The sequence below is a fragment of the Apium graveolens genome, unplaced genomic scaffold, assembly GCF_009905375.1.
Source record: "Apium graveolens cultivar Ventura unplaced genomic scaffold, ASM990537v1 ctg8137, whole genome shotgun sequence".
NCBI classification, from domain to species: domain Eukaryota; kingdom Viridiplantae; phylum Streptophyta; class Magnoliopsida; order Apiales; family Apiaceae; genus Apium; species Apium graveolens.
The window spans coordinates 18,305-29,772 of record NW_027420918.1 but is presented as its reverse complement, the minus strand read 5'-3'; the positions used below and the strand labels follow the sequence as shown (position 1 = coordinate 29,772).

At 34.3% G+C, this 11,468-nt stretch overlaps 1 protein-coding gene across 1 annotated transcript; it reads right to left on the bottom strand.

The window, feature by feature from the left end:
• Positions 1–4,680: 4,680 nt before the first annotated feature.
• LOC141704698 (uncharacterized) lies at positions 4,681–6,804 on the bottom strand. Its single transcript, XM_074507888.1, has 2 exons — positions 6,368–6,804; positions 4,681–6,220 (listed from the first exon to the last, which is right to left on the bottom strand). Exons 1-2 carry the CDS (start codon positions 6,802–6,804, stop codon positions 4,681–4,683), a joined length of 1,977 nt encoding a protein of 658 aa, XP_074363989.1.
• Between the last annotated feature and the right edge of the window lie 4,664 nt (positions 6,805–11,468).

Sequence of the window (11,468 nt, the reverse complement as noted above, 5' to 3'; positions counted from 1 at the left end):
GTCAACGATGTTAAAAGCAGTTTTAACATCGGTTCCTTTAAAACCGATGTTAAAGGTGTTGTAAGACATCAGTATCGAAACCAACCGATGTCTATAATCATTTTTTTTAAATAAAATAAAAAACGCCTGCTTCATTCTTTCCCCTTAAATACACCAAAAAATTCCCCGTTAACCAAATTTTTATTTTCAGTTTTCCCCCCATTAACCAAACTGTTTCCCCCCTCTCTCTCTCAGCTCTCTCATTCTCATCTCTCATCTCGTCTCTCTCTCATCTCTCTTCTCTCTCTCTCACACTGTCTTGTCTCTCTTCTCTCTTCTCTTTCATCTCACTATCTCTCTTCTCACTCACTCTCTTTAACCTAAAACCCCTAAAATTTATGTGAATTGATAAACTCGATTAATTCTAAATCGAGGTTGATTGGTGCTGAAGAGCCTTGAAGGAAGTCTGGACCACTCGATTAGTGTGTGAAAAGTATGTTTTTTAGAATTTAATTTTAAATTTATGTTTTGATTTTAATCGAGTTTGTTTTTTTCTATTATATGTTTTTTTGAGTTTGATTTTAGGTCTCTGAGGTGGGTTTGGTTAACTTGACGTGGGTTTGCTCCATTAGGTAAGATTTCACACGCATTTGTATGTTTTTTTACTTTAATAAATGCATGTATTCCTCTTTGTTCTTATTTAATTTTAATAGACGCATGTGTATGTATCCTGTTTAGTTTATGTTGAGTATGTTCTTGTTCTTGTTATGTTTAGTTTATGTTGTTTATGTTGTGTTCCTCACTGTATGTTTTTGTTCTTGTTTATGTTCTTGTTTAGTTCTTGTTTAGTTTAGGTATGGAATTGTATATGTGTAAACATGTGTATTGTAATAATTAATTTATATGTTTAATTATGTGTGTTACAAGCATTCGTATTACAACATTGACGAGGACGATATGTATTATATTTTACTGTTATATATCTGATTTGGCATACATCATTTGACAAATTTTGTGTGACAAGAGTTCTTACTGGGTCTTCTGGAGTCAAAGATAGTGATTTATGTAACTCATCAAGTTGAGTTTCTACCTGTTATACCTCATCCCGGTTAGCTAGACTTTCTTTTTGTCTCCTTCATCATATGTGATGATATATTTTGAGATAATTCCATCTTTTTAGGTTATGAAAGATGGCCGGATCACATAATTCGGAAAAATGGCAAATTAATTGATTCAGGGAATGACTTTATTGAACTTGTGGGTGCACATAACACAGCTTTATGTGTACTCATCTGTTTAGACGCTGGGCCAGCTTCTAAACAAATTATCTTCAAGTGAAAGTGTAAGGTTACGAGTTTCCTTGTACGAATCAGTTGGCATCTTGATGTAAAATAGACCTACAATCAATGTTATGAGATGATTACACTACAAGAATAATGTCAATAGACATCACACATTAGACATCGGTTAACTTTGCCACTGATGTTAAAACAAGTATTGACATCACCCCGTGTTTTTTGATGTCTTTGTTCTTTATAGACATCGGTTATAATTAAACCGATGTCTAAAATTCACCAAAAAAATAAAATTCGCGCCCACCTTTTCTTTCCCCCGTTAGTGAAATTTTCATTCAGATTTTAGTTCTACATTCCCCCCAATCCCAAAATTCTCCCCCCTTCTACATTCCCCAATCCCAAAATTCTCACCCTCTCCCATCTCTCTCTCCCATCCCTCTCTCTCCCCTCTCTCTCTCTCATGAATTTGAATAGATATATAGGTGGTGAAATGGCGCTGGTTTCATCGAATTCAAAATATTCATCTTCACTTCCTTCTGGATCCAGAAAATCCAATTACTACCGCAAACAGAAATCTCTTGGTCTCTTATGCTCAAAGTAATCTCTCTCCCACCTCCCTTTTTATACACAACATCCTTAATTTAATTCTATATGCATATGTTTTTTTTTAAATTTTATTATAGTTTCTTGATGATGTTGTTGCCCGTCTAGGTATTCTTCCTGATACCCCCTTTCTTTATTTTATTTCTCGATTTAATTTTTGTTAAATTAATTTAGAATAATTTTTTTGATTTTTTACTTTAATTGGAGAGGTCTTGTGTGTTGAATTGTGTAATTCTTGTTTATATGTGAATTGTAATGAATATCGTGTTGATTTTTTTTTTGTAATTGGTTTAATTTTAGGTGTTGAGAAGCGAAGGTCTATGGTATTATTAATGTTCTTCTTGAAAGCATTGGTGTAAGATATATAGTTCCTCGCCTTTTCTTCCATTTATATTATTGGTTTAGGGGAATTTTCTGATTTTGATATTGATATGCAGCTTCTTACCAAGAAGACCAAAAATCGTTATTCATGGAAATGGTTTGGAATCATTCCAAAAACTCTACAGCTGCTTAAGGTGTTTACTTTATCCAACTTGTGCTTTTATAAAGAACTTGATTATTGAACTTGGTCGAATATCCTTTGATTGTATACTTATATGTAATAACGCGGTTTGTATTTTAGGCGGATGAAGTCTCCAACCCAACCAAAGAGCAACTGGTTGATGTAGTTCAGAGGCATTTCATGATGATGGTAATTTATACATTTTCTGTAATAATCTTTTTAAATTGCAAACTTGTTAACTGTCATTATATAAAATAAAATATTGTCCCAAAACTCTCCTCATGTTTAAGAGTGTTGAGATTTAGACCAGTCATAAAATTGTTCCGGCAACTGATATATAGTGTATGCTTGATTTTTCTAACCAAATAATAACTTGTTAGTTACTGCTACTCTTAGTATATTAGTTTTGGCTTTCTGCCTTTTAAAGTTCTAGTAATATACTACATATATGTATTGACTTTAAACAATTTATATGTTGTTGGTGAAGCAATAGGACGAGTTGCAACACTACACCAGAAACTGAATCAGACAACACCTATTACACAATGGTGGCCAATAAAACTGTTGTCTCAAAAAATCAGACAACGATTAATTTGGTAGTTGACCAAAAAGCCTTGTATCATTCTGTTTCACACAATGGTGATTTAACTTATTCGAAATTGTTGTCTAAATGGTGCCCTGTGCTCCAATGAGACAATGGTTGTATTTATCCTCATTGTGTGACATCTATTGGTACAAGTGTTGTTTAGGTCACAATAAACCGGTGTGCTTTCTATGGTTTTACACAATGGGTTTTAAGGACTGTTGTGCAACTTAGACAACGGTTTTCCGGTACCAATGTGTTATTTATTTGAGACAATAGTGCAGAAAAACCAATGTTAGAAACAAAGCATAACAGACAATAGTTTATCACCCCTGTTGAGTAAAAGAGTTTCAGACAATGGTGTCTTACTCGTTGTCTGAATCACCTGCATTAGAAAATATGTTACAACAACTTTTATGAAAAACCGTTGTCTAATTTTCAGAGGGTTTTAAAAAAATTGCCTAAAACATAAATCTTTAGACAAAAAGCAAACCAAATGCTTTAAGAACATTGTCAAATAAATGCTTCCAACAAGTTGTCAAACCAGATGTACAAAAACTTCTCAACCTAACTGAAAGGTACAAATTACATATAACAATTCTTGGATAAAAATCAAACCAAATCCTTCAAGAACAATGCCAAAACAAATCTTACAATAAACTGTCCAACCAAATTTGATTTAGTACAAATTATAAGCAAAGGGGATAACATAGGCACTTATAGGCAACATCTGATCAGTTGATATAATTATGGAAGTTGAATCATCTCTTCTTCCTCCCGCATGTAACTGTATCTTTTCTTCTCTCGACTTCATCAACAGTTGGGAACATGGTGACATCTACCTCATTTTCAAGTTCAATTTCTACGGATCCCTCATTTTCATCGTCACTTTGATCATCGAACTTGTTTGGTAATTTTAATACAACTGACCAGAATTTTTCAAGAGGGTCGTCAATGTAACAAACTTGCTTGACATGTTTACCTAACACAAAGGGTCAGTCAGAAAACCTAACTTGTGTAAATTAACAAACTGTATCCTAAATCATCTATCTTAACCCCTTTGTTCATATCTACCCAATTGCACCGAAAGATAGGGACTCGAAATGGTTTATAGGTCCAACTCCCAATACTTGTGATTACTCCATAAATGTATATGAAATATTGCTCAATGTTCTTATCCTTATCCTGCACGAGCATTGTATCAGCATGAACACAAACACCGCTGCATTGAACTTGTCGCGTATCATCACGATCTTTTGTGCTGTAGGTAACACCATTGACTTTGTAGCCACTGAATGTAGGGACATACTTGTTAGGCCCTTCTGCAAGCCACATTACCTCCTTAGATACCATACTTTTCACATCAAGCAATTCTGACGAAATCTGTCCAAAAAATAAAATACTAAAGCAATTAGACATTTACTTGATTTCTTTAAATTAGAAAAAAATTATTGTCTAGCTATTACCTTCTTTTGAAACCAATTAGGGAATGTTTCATTTTGCTTGTTCTTAAGCCATTCTTCATCATTTTCATGTAATGGATATCTTGCCACCAAGAAGGCCATATGTCACTGTGAGTAAATCAATTTCAGCTTTTGTTGAAAAAAATCATAAAATCATGGAACAAAAAACAGATGTATTTATTACTGAAAATCAGAAATCTAAATAAAGAAACTTACTTGAAATATGGGGTCAATTCATTACTGTTTTGAAGAAGACTACAGATGTGCTTGGTGCAAATCCTTGATGCTCGGCTTTATCATTGTTGCACCAGATAAGGGTCTGTATTTCTCCTTGTTCTTATCCCTTCCCGGTAACCCAACTGTTGGTTCTTCAAAATTAACTAAACACTCAACCGCCTCTTCTGCAATATAGGCCTCAGCGATGCAACCTTCCGGATGAGCCCTGTTTCGAACATATCCCTTGAACGTCTTCATATATCTCTCGAAAGGATACATCCAACGTAGGAAGATAGGACCACAAAGCTCAACTTCTCTTACAAGATGAACTGAGAGATGGATCATTACATCAAACAAGGAAGGGGGGAAGTGCTTTTCTAGCTGGCATAAGGTCTCCACCAATTGAGACTGCATTTTTTCTAATTTATCGACCTCAATGACTTTACTACAAATTGCCTTGAAAAAAAGGCAAAACCTGATAATAGTGCACCTGACCTGTTTTTGAAGTTCTGACCGAAGTGCGATGGGGAGCAAGTGATGCAACATTGTGTGACAGTCGTGAGATTTCATTCCAACAAGTCGCAGAGTGTCCATTGATACTATACCCTTAAGGTTCGAACAAAAACCATCAGGTAACTTCATGCCAATCAAGGACGAGAAGACAATCTTTTTTCCTTTATGCAATAAGTTCCAAGATGCCATCGGTAACTTCTCTTTTTTTCCAGAATTTTTTGGTCTCAGCTCCATTCTTATTCCCATTTCAGCCATATCAATACGAACAGATTCTCTATCTTTTGTCTTCCCGGGAATATTTAGCAATGTACCGGTTAAAGCCTCACATATATTTTTTTCTATATGCATCACATCGAGGGTATGGCGAACTGGCAAAAACTTCCAGTACTCAAGCTGAAAAAATATAGACATCTTTTTCCAAATTGGTCGAGGTTCCCCTTTTTTCCACCGCGGTTGGTTTTGTGTCTTACCATAAACATGGTCCGCTAGTGGTAGTACCCTTTCTAACACCTCCTCTCCAGTTAAAGGAATAGGTTCTGATAACTTCTCCATGGTGTTATCAAAGGCTGATTTTTGCCTTCGATATGGATGATTTCTGGGCAGCCATCTACGATGTCTCATAACCACCGTCTTTTTGTAAGTAGCCAACCTGGTAGCTTTTGTTTTATCAACACAAACTACACAAGCATTATATCCTTTAATGATGTTACCCGACAAGTTTCCTAAGGCTGGATAATCACGAATTGTCCACAATAAAATTCCTCTTAGTATGAAAGACTCTTTCTTAAATGCATCATAAACTTGTTTCCCATGCCATAATTTCTGCAAATCTTCTATAAATGGTTGAAGGTATACATCAATATCATTTCCAGGCTGATTTGGTCCGGATATCAATAGACTTAGCATAATGTACTTTCTCTTCATACAAAGCCAAGGTGGGAGGTTGTAAATTGAAAGCAACATAGGCCATGTTGAGTGATCACTTCCTGGTCCATGGAAAGGATTAAATCCATCGGAGGATAAAGCTAACCAAAGGTTCCTAGCCTCTGCAGCAAACTCAGGCCACCTTTGATCGACATCCTTTCATGTCTTTGAGTCAGCCGGATGTCTAATTTTACCATCATTTTATCGCTCGGTTTTATGCCAAGTCATGTCCTTTGCAATCTGAGCTGTATTGAACAAATTTCTCAATCTTGGTATCAATGGAAAGTACCATAGAACCTTAGCAGGGATCCCTTCCAATTCTTCTCCTTTCTTGTTTAACTTCCATCTAGATGCCCCACATATTCGGCAAATCGTCTCATCTCCGTCCCTCTCACCGCGGTATAAGAGACAATCATTCGGACACACATGTATTTTTTCATAATCCATGCCTAAAGTACATAAAGTTTTCTTGGCTTCACCAAAAGATGAAGGCATACTGTTGCCTTCCGGAAGCATTGATGCAAGCAAAAGAAGGACATCGGAAAAGCATTTATCAGAAATACCATGTTTTGCTTTTAAATTATACAACTTGACTAAAGCTCTCATTTTTGTAAAACTCTCGCATCCAGGATAAAGTGGTTCATTTTCACCTTGAACATGATTCATAAAATCAGAAGAATCTAACGAAATATCCTCATCATCGATAATATCCTGCCCCATTCTCATGTTTGTAGGATCAACGGATGATTCTGAAGTTTCCTGTTCAGAAACTACATGACTCTGTACATAATTTGACTATCCATGCCATATCCAACACGTATAGGTTTGATCAATACCATATTGATAAAGATGATCCTTAACAGTCTGAGCATTCCAAGATTTACTATGAGCGCATCTTAAGCATGGCCAACTAATTTATTTTCTTTAAACCCATTCAGAAATGCAAAATTTAACAATTCATCCACTCCAAGTTTAAATTCTTGTGTTCTTCTATCTGCTTTCAACCAAGATCTATCCATTTTTACTCAACCAAGTTTAAACCCATTCTTTTGCTCAAATTCCACAAACATATATATTCCATAAAACTCGATATGGACCCTTATTAAAATTCTCCAAATAGATATGAACCCTAATTTCAAGTTCTCCAAATCGATATAAACACCAAATCCCCAAATTGATATGAATTCAGCAGAAACTTACCTGAGTTCAGCAAAGTGAAGTTCCCCTGGATTACTTCAGACATCAAAGAACCGAGACAAATATATGGTTAAGAAATGGTGTATGAAGGAGACAGTAAAAGAGGCATAATAAAACATAGATACTTCAGACAGACAATAATCACGTATAATAATGCTAGTCAAACTACTTTATTGCTAGTCAAAATTATTTACACTTTCCCCCTCTTTCACCAGTGTTCCCACTTATATTTTTTTTGAAAAAAATAGAAATTTTCTTAAAGTAAAAGAATTTGGTTTCTTGGTTTATTTAAAACTCAGGACAATCGTTTCAACAATATTGCATTGTAAAAAAATGTAAACACAATGGTTTGTAGCATAGTTTATTTAAAATCTTGGACAACTGTTTCAACAATTTATCATTGTAGTAACACCTACAAACAAGTGTTTTTTCAATAAACCATTGTCGTATTATATCAACCTTTTCGACAAACACAAGGACTATAAATGATTTTGTAGGCTTCGAAGACATGCAACAAGAGGAACAATTGACATGTTAAAACTTACATTATTAAATATATATTTAAATATCACTAATTGTTTATGAAATAAATTACAAGTGTCTTCTTTTAATTTGTTACATTGTAATCATATACTATATGTGCATTCAGTGGTTACTTTCGAACTATATAGTCGATAACTCTATATAAAAAATTCGGGATTTGTTAAGTTTTTAAATAAACACTATATCCGTTACAAAAGTGAAACGAGTCATTTTAATGTCGACAAATTTGAATATTTTGCCTTTAATTTTTGTTAATTTTTGTTTGATCTAGGGTTATAGGGTTTAGGGTTTAGGGTTTAGGGTTTAGGGTTTGGTGGAATAATTTTTTCTTACATAAGACCGGTTTTTGTAATTTCCCATTGTAAGAACATGTAAATTATTGTGTCGTCCTTATCATGTCGTGTATTCAAAATCCAAACACAAATACTAAATTATCGTGGTGTGTTAAAAATTGTCGGGTGTAGCTTATATAAACAACTTTTTAGATACACTTAATTTATACATGACCTCGTTTACTTACTAATTCATTGCCTTTTTCTAATTTTTGGAAAATTACCTTCGAGCATGATACTCAAGATTCCTGGTATGTTATGAAATATTCCCTAAATTTTGCTAACATACCAGGAGAATATTTCATAACATACCAGGATTCTTGAGTATCATGCCCGAAAGTAATTTTCCAAAAATTAGAAAAAGGCAATGAATTAGTAAGTAAACGAGGTCATGTATAAATTAAGTATATCTAAAAAGCTGTTTATATAAGCTACACCCGACAATTTTTAACTCAACACGATAATTTAGTATTTGTGTTTGGATTTTGAGTACACGACATGATAAGGACGACACAATAAGGTACACGACACGAGATACACAACTGAGAAAATTCAAAATTATGAATTAATTAATATCGAAATTATTTAGAAAAAAAATCAAAATGTTACTTCAAAATTTTCCCAATCGTAGATTAAGGATAGATTTAATAGTAACCGTTGTTTAAAAATATTTAATATTATCTTCTTTTCAATTAATTTCTAAAAATTATGAATAATTCACTTATCAATCAATTAAAATACACCGTTGGTTTGGTAAAATACTAACAATCCAAGCCGTTGGTTTATTCCCCAAAATTATTTCACTTCCCCCTCTTTTCATTTTCATTCCCCCCTTTTGTTCCCCCCTTTGTGATTTCTCTTTTCTTACCCGATAATACTTCATTCCCCTCTTTTATTTCTCTTCCATTTTCTTTTCTCAATTTCTAATCGAAGTAAATCTAAGAAAGGTACTTGCATGTTTTAATCTGTTCAGTTCTTGGTTGTTGTTGAATGTTACTTGATTAAGCTTGTTCTGTTCAGTTCTTGTTTGCTCTTGCTTGTTCTTCATTGGTTATGTTCAGTTCTTGCTTGTTCTTGATTTGTAATGTTTTTACTTGTTTGTTTTGATTCTTATGCTCTTCTTTTCATTTTCATTCCCCCCTTTTGGTCCCCCCTTTGTGATTTCTCTTTTCTTACCCGATAACACTTCATTCCCCTCCTATTTCTCTTCCATTTTCTTTTCTCAATTTCTAATCGAAGCAAATCTAAGAAAGGTACTTGCATGTTTTAATTTGTTCAGTTCTTGCTTGTTGTTGCATGTTACTTGATTAAGCTTGTTATGTTCAGTTCTTGTTTGCTCTTGCTTGTTCTTTATTGGTTATGTTCAATTCTTGCTTGTTCTTGATTTGTAATTTTTTTACTTGTTTGTTTTGATTCTTATGCTCTTCTGCTGTGATTCTTTTATATTTTGGTTCGATTCTTGTGAAACCCTCGTATGTTATGTAGTTCTTGTTGGATTTTTATAAAACTCTCATATGACTTGTTTCTTTGGTATTTTTTTAATTGTTGTTACTTGCTACTGATTTAAATGGTTCACTTTGATGATGTCTTGGTTAGTTATAGATTTTGTTTCTCATAAAACCCACATTATTAGAGATTTTTTGGTGGTTAGATTTTGTTTCTCATAAAACCCATATAATTTCTTAGCTTGGCAAATCCTTCCTTATAATGGTTTGTGGTACACAGATTATGGCTCCTCCAAAGAAGAAGACACAAGCTTCTCATAAAAAAGCAAAGTCTTCTCCAAACAGAACAGCGATGAGAGTTGTGAAGGCTATAAGGAAAACACAATCATTTAACAAAGTTAACCCCTCTTGTTCTTCTCCTATATCTGTCAAGAAGAATCCGATATCTAAAAATTTAAAGAAGAAGTTGTCAAAGAAGAAAAAACAAGTGGATTCTAAGAAAAAGCAAGTGGATTCTAAGAAAAATCCAGAAATACCGGAAGGACTAAAACTATTGAAACGTGGTTGTGTCACGATGCACAGAATTCTGAGACGGAAGATAATGAATCAAAAGCTTACTGTGACCTTCAATGCAAAAAGGGAGCCGTATGGTGATGAAGCTGGAGAGATGCAGTCGTACATTGGAGTTTTGGCAAGGACCAAAGTCCCCATTTGGCATGATAGTTGGAAGCAAGTTCCTGAGCAGACAAAGAATAAAATTTGGGACTGTGTGTAGGTATAGTAAATTGTCTACACACACATGCCTATCTTTCTCTTTGATATTGGTTTTTTTCTTTTCTTTCTATAGATTTTGTTCATTCGTTAACTTGCATATTTGAATTTTTTTGTTTCTTATGTACGTAGATGGCCTTTATTGTACCTCCGACAGCAAGGAAACTGGTATGGGAATCCGCTTGTCAAAAGTGGAGAGAGTTCAAATCCCGGCTCACGACAGAGTACATCCTTCCACACCGGAATCAACCAGAAAAGCTCACTTTTCCTCCGGTTGACTACACGTTCATTGAAAAGTCGCACTGGGAGATGTTTGTTGCTGATCATCTCGGAGATGATTTTAAGGTAAACTTTTTATTATTTTTATTTATTTATCAATTTCAATAATTGGATAGGTATTTAGCGTGATGTTTTAACCTTGTTGGTACTTTTTTTTTACAGAAAATTCATGAAGAACAGGTGAAAAGAAGCCGGATGAATGAGTATCATCATCTAATGTCTTGAAAAGGTTATGCCAACCTAGAAATGGAATGGGTTAGTGATGACAGCCTAAATCTACTTAGTCTTTTTATATACTTTGTGTGGTCAATATGAATTTGTATCTTTGAATCATTAATAAAACATGTCGTACATGCAGTTGAAAAAACATCCAGAAGAACCGATAGATCGATCGGATGCCTGGGTCCTTGCAAGGAAAGACAAAGATGGTAATTTTAAAAATGAGAATGTTAAAGAAAAAGCTAAGAAAATAGTAAGTTATTCATTTATATTTCAACCGAGAATATTCATCATAGTTCCAATTTGATTTATAACTTCTTCTATACTGTGGTGTTTTTAGGAGTTGCTCAAGAAGAAGGTTAAAGAAGGGGAATTGGTAGAAGAAGGTAGAAATGATGTGTTAACCATGGCGCTCGGTAAGCCTGAGCATAGAGGCAGAGTACGTGGGCAGGGGAGCCACGTGAAACAGTCTATCTATTTTGATCTGCCGAGACAGAAAAAATCAAGGACTATTGAGGAGAGGATACATAAAAGGGTTAAAAAACTTTATGGCTGAGGAGACTCCGAAAATTATAAAACAGAGAGATGCATTTTGGACTGCTGA

Coding starts and splice junctions, on each gene's coding strand:
- LOC141704698 (XM_074507888.1), bottom strand. CDS start 6,804: ATGAGAATGGGGCAGGATATTATCGATGATGAGGATATTTCGTTAGAT. Junction 6,221..6,367: donor ATCCCTGCTAAGGTTCTATG/GTACTTTCCATT, acceptor TGTCGATCAAAG/GTGGCCTGAGTTTGCTGCAG.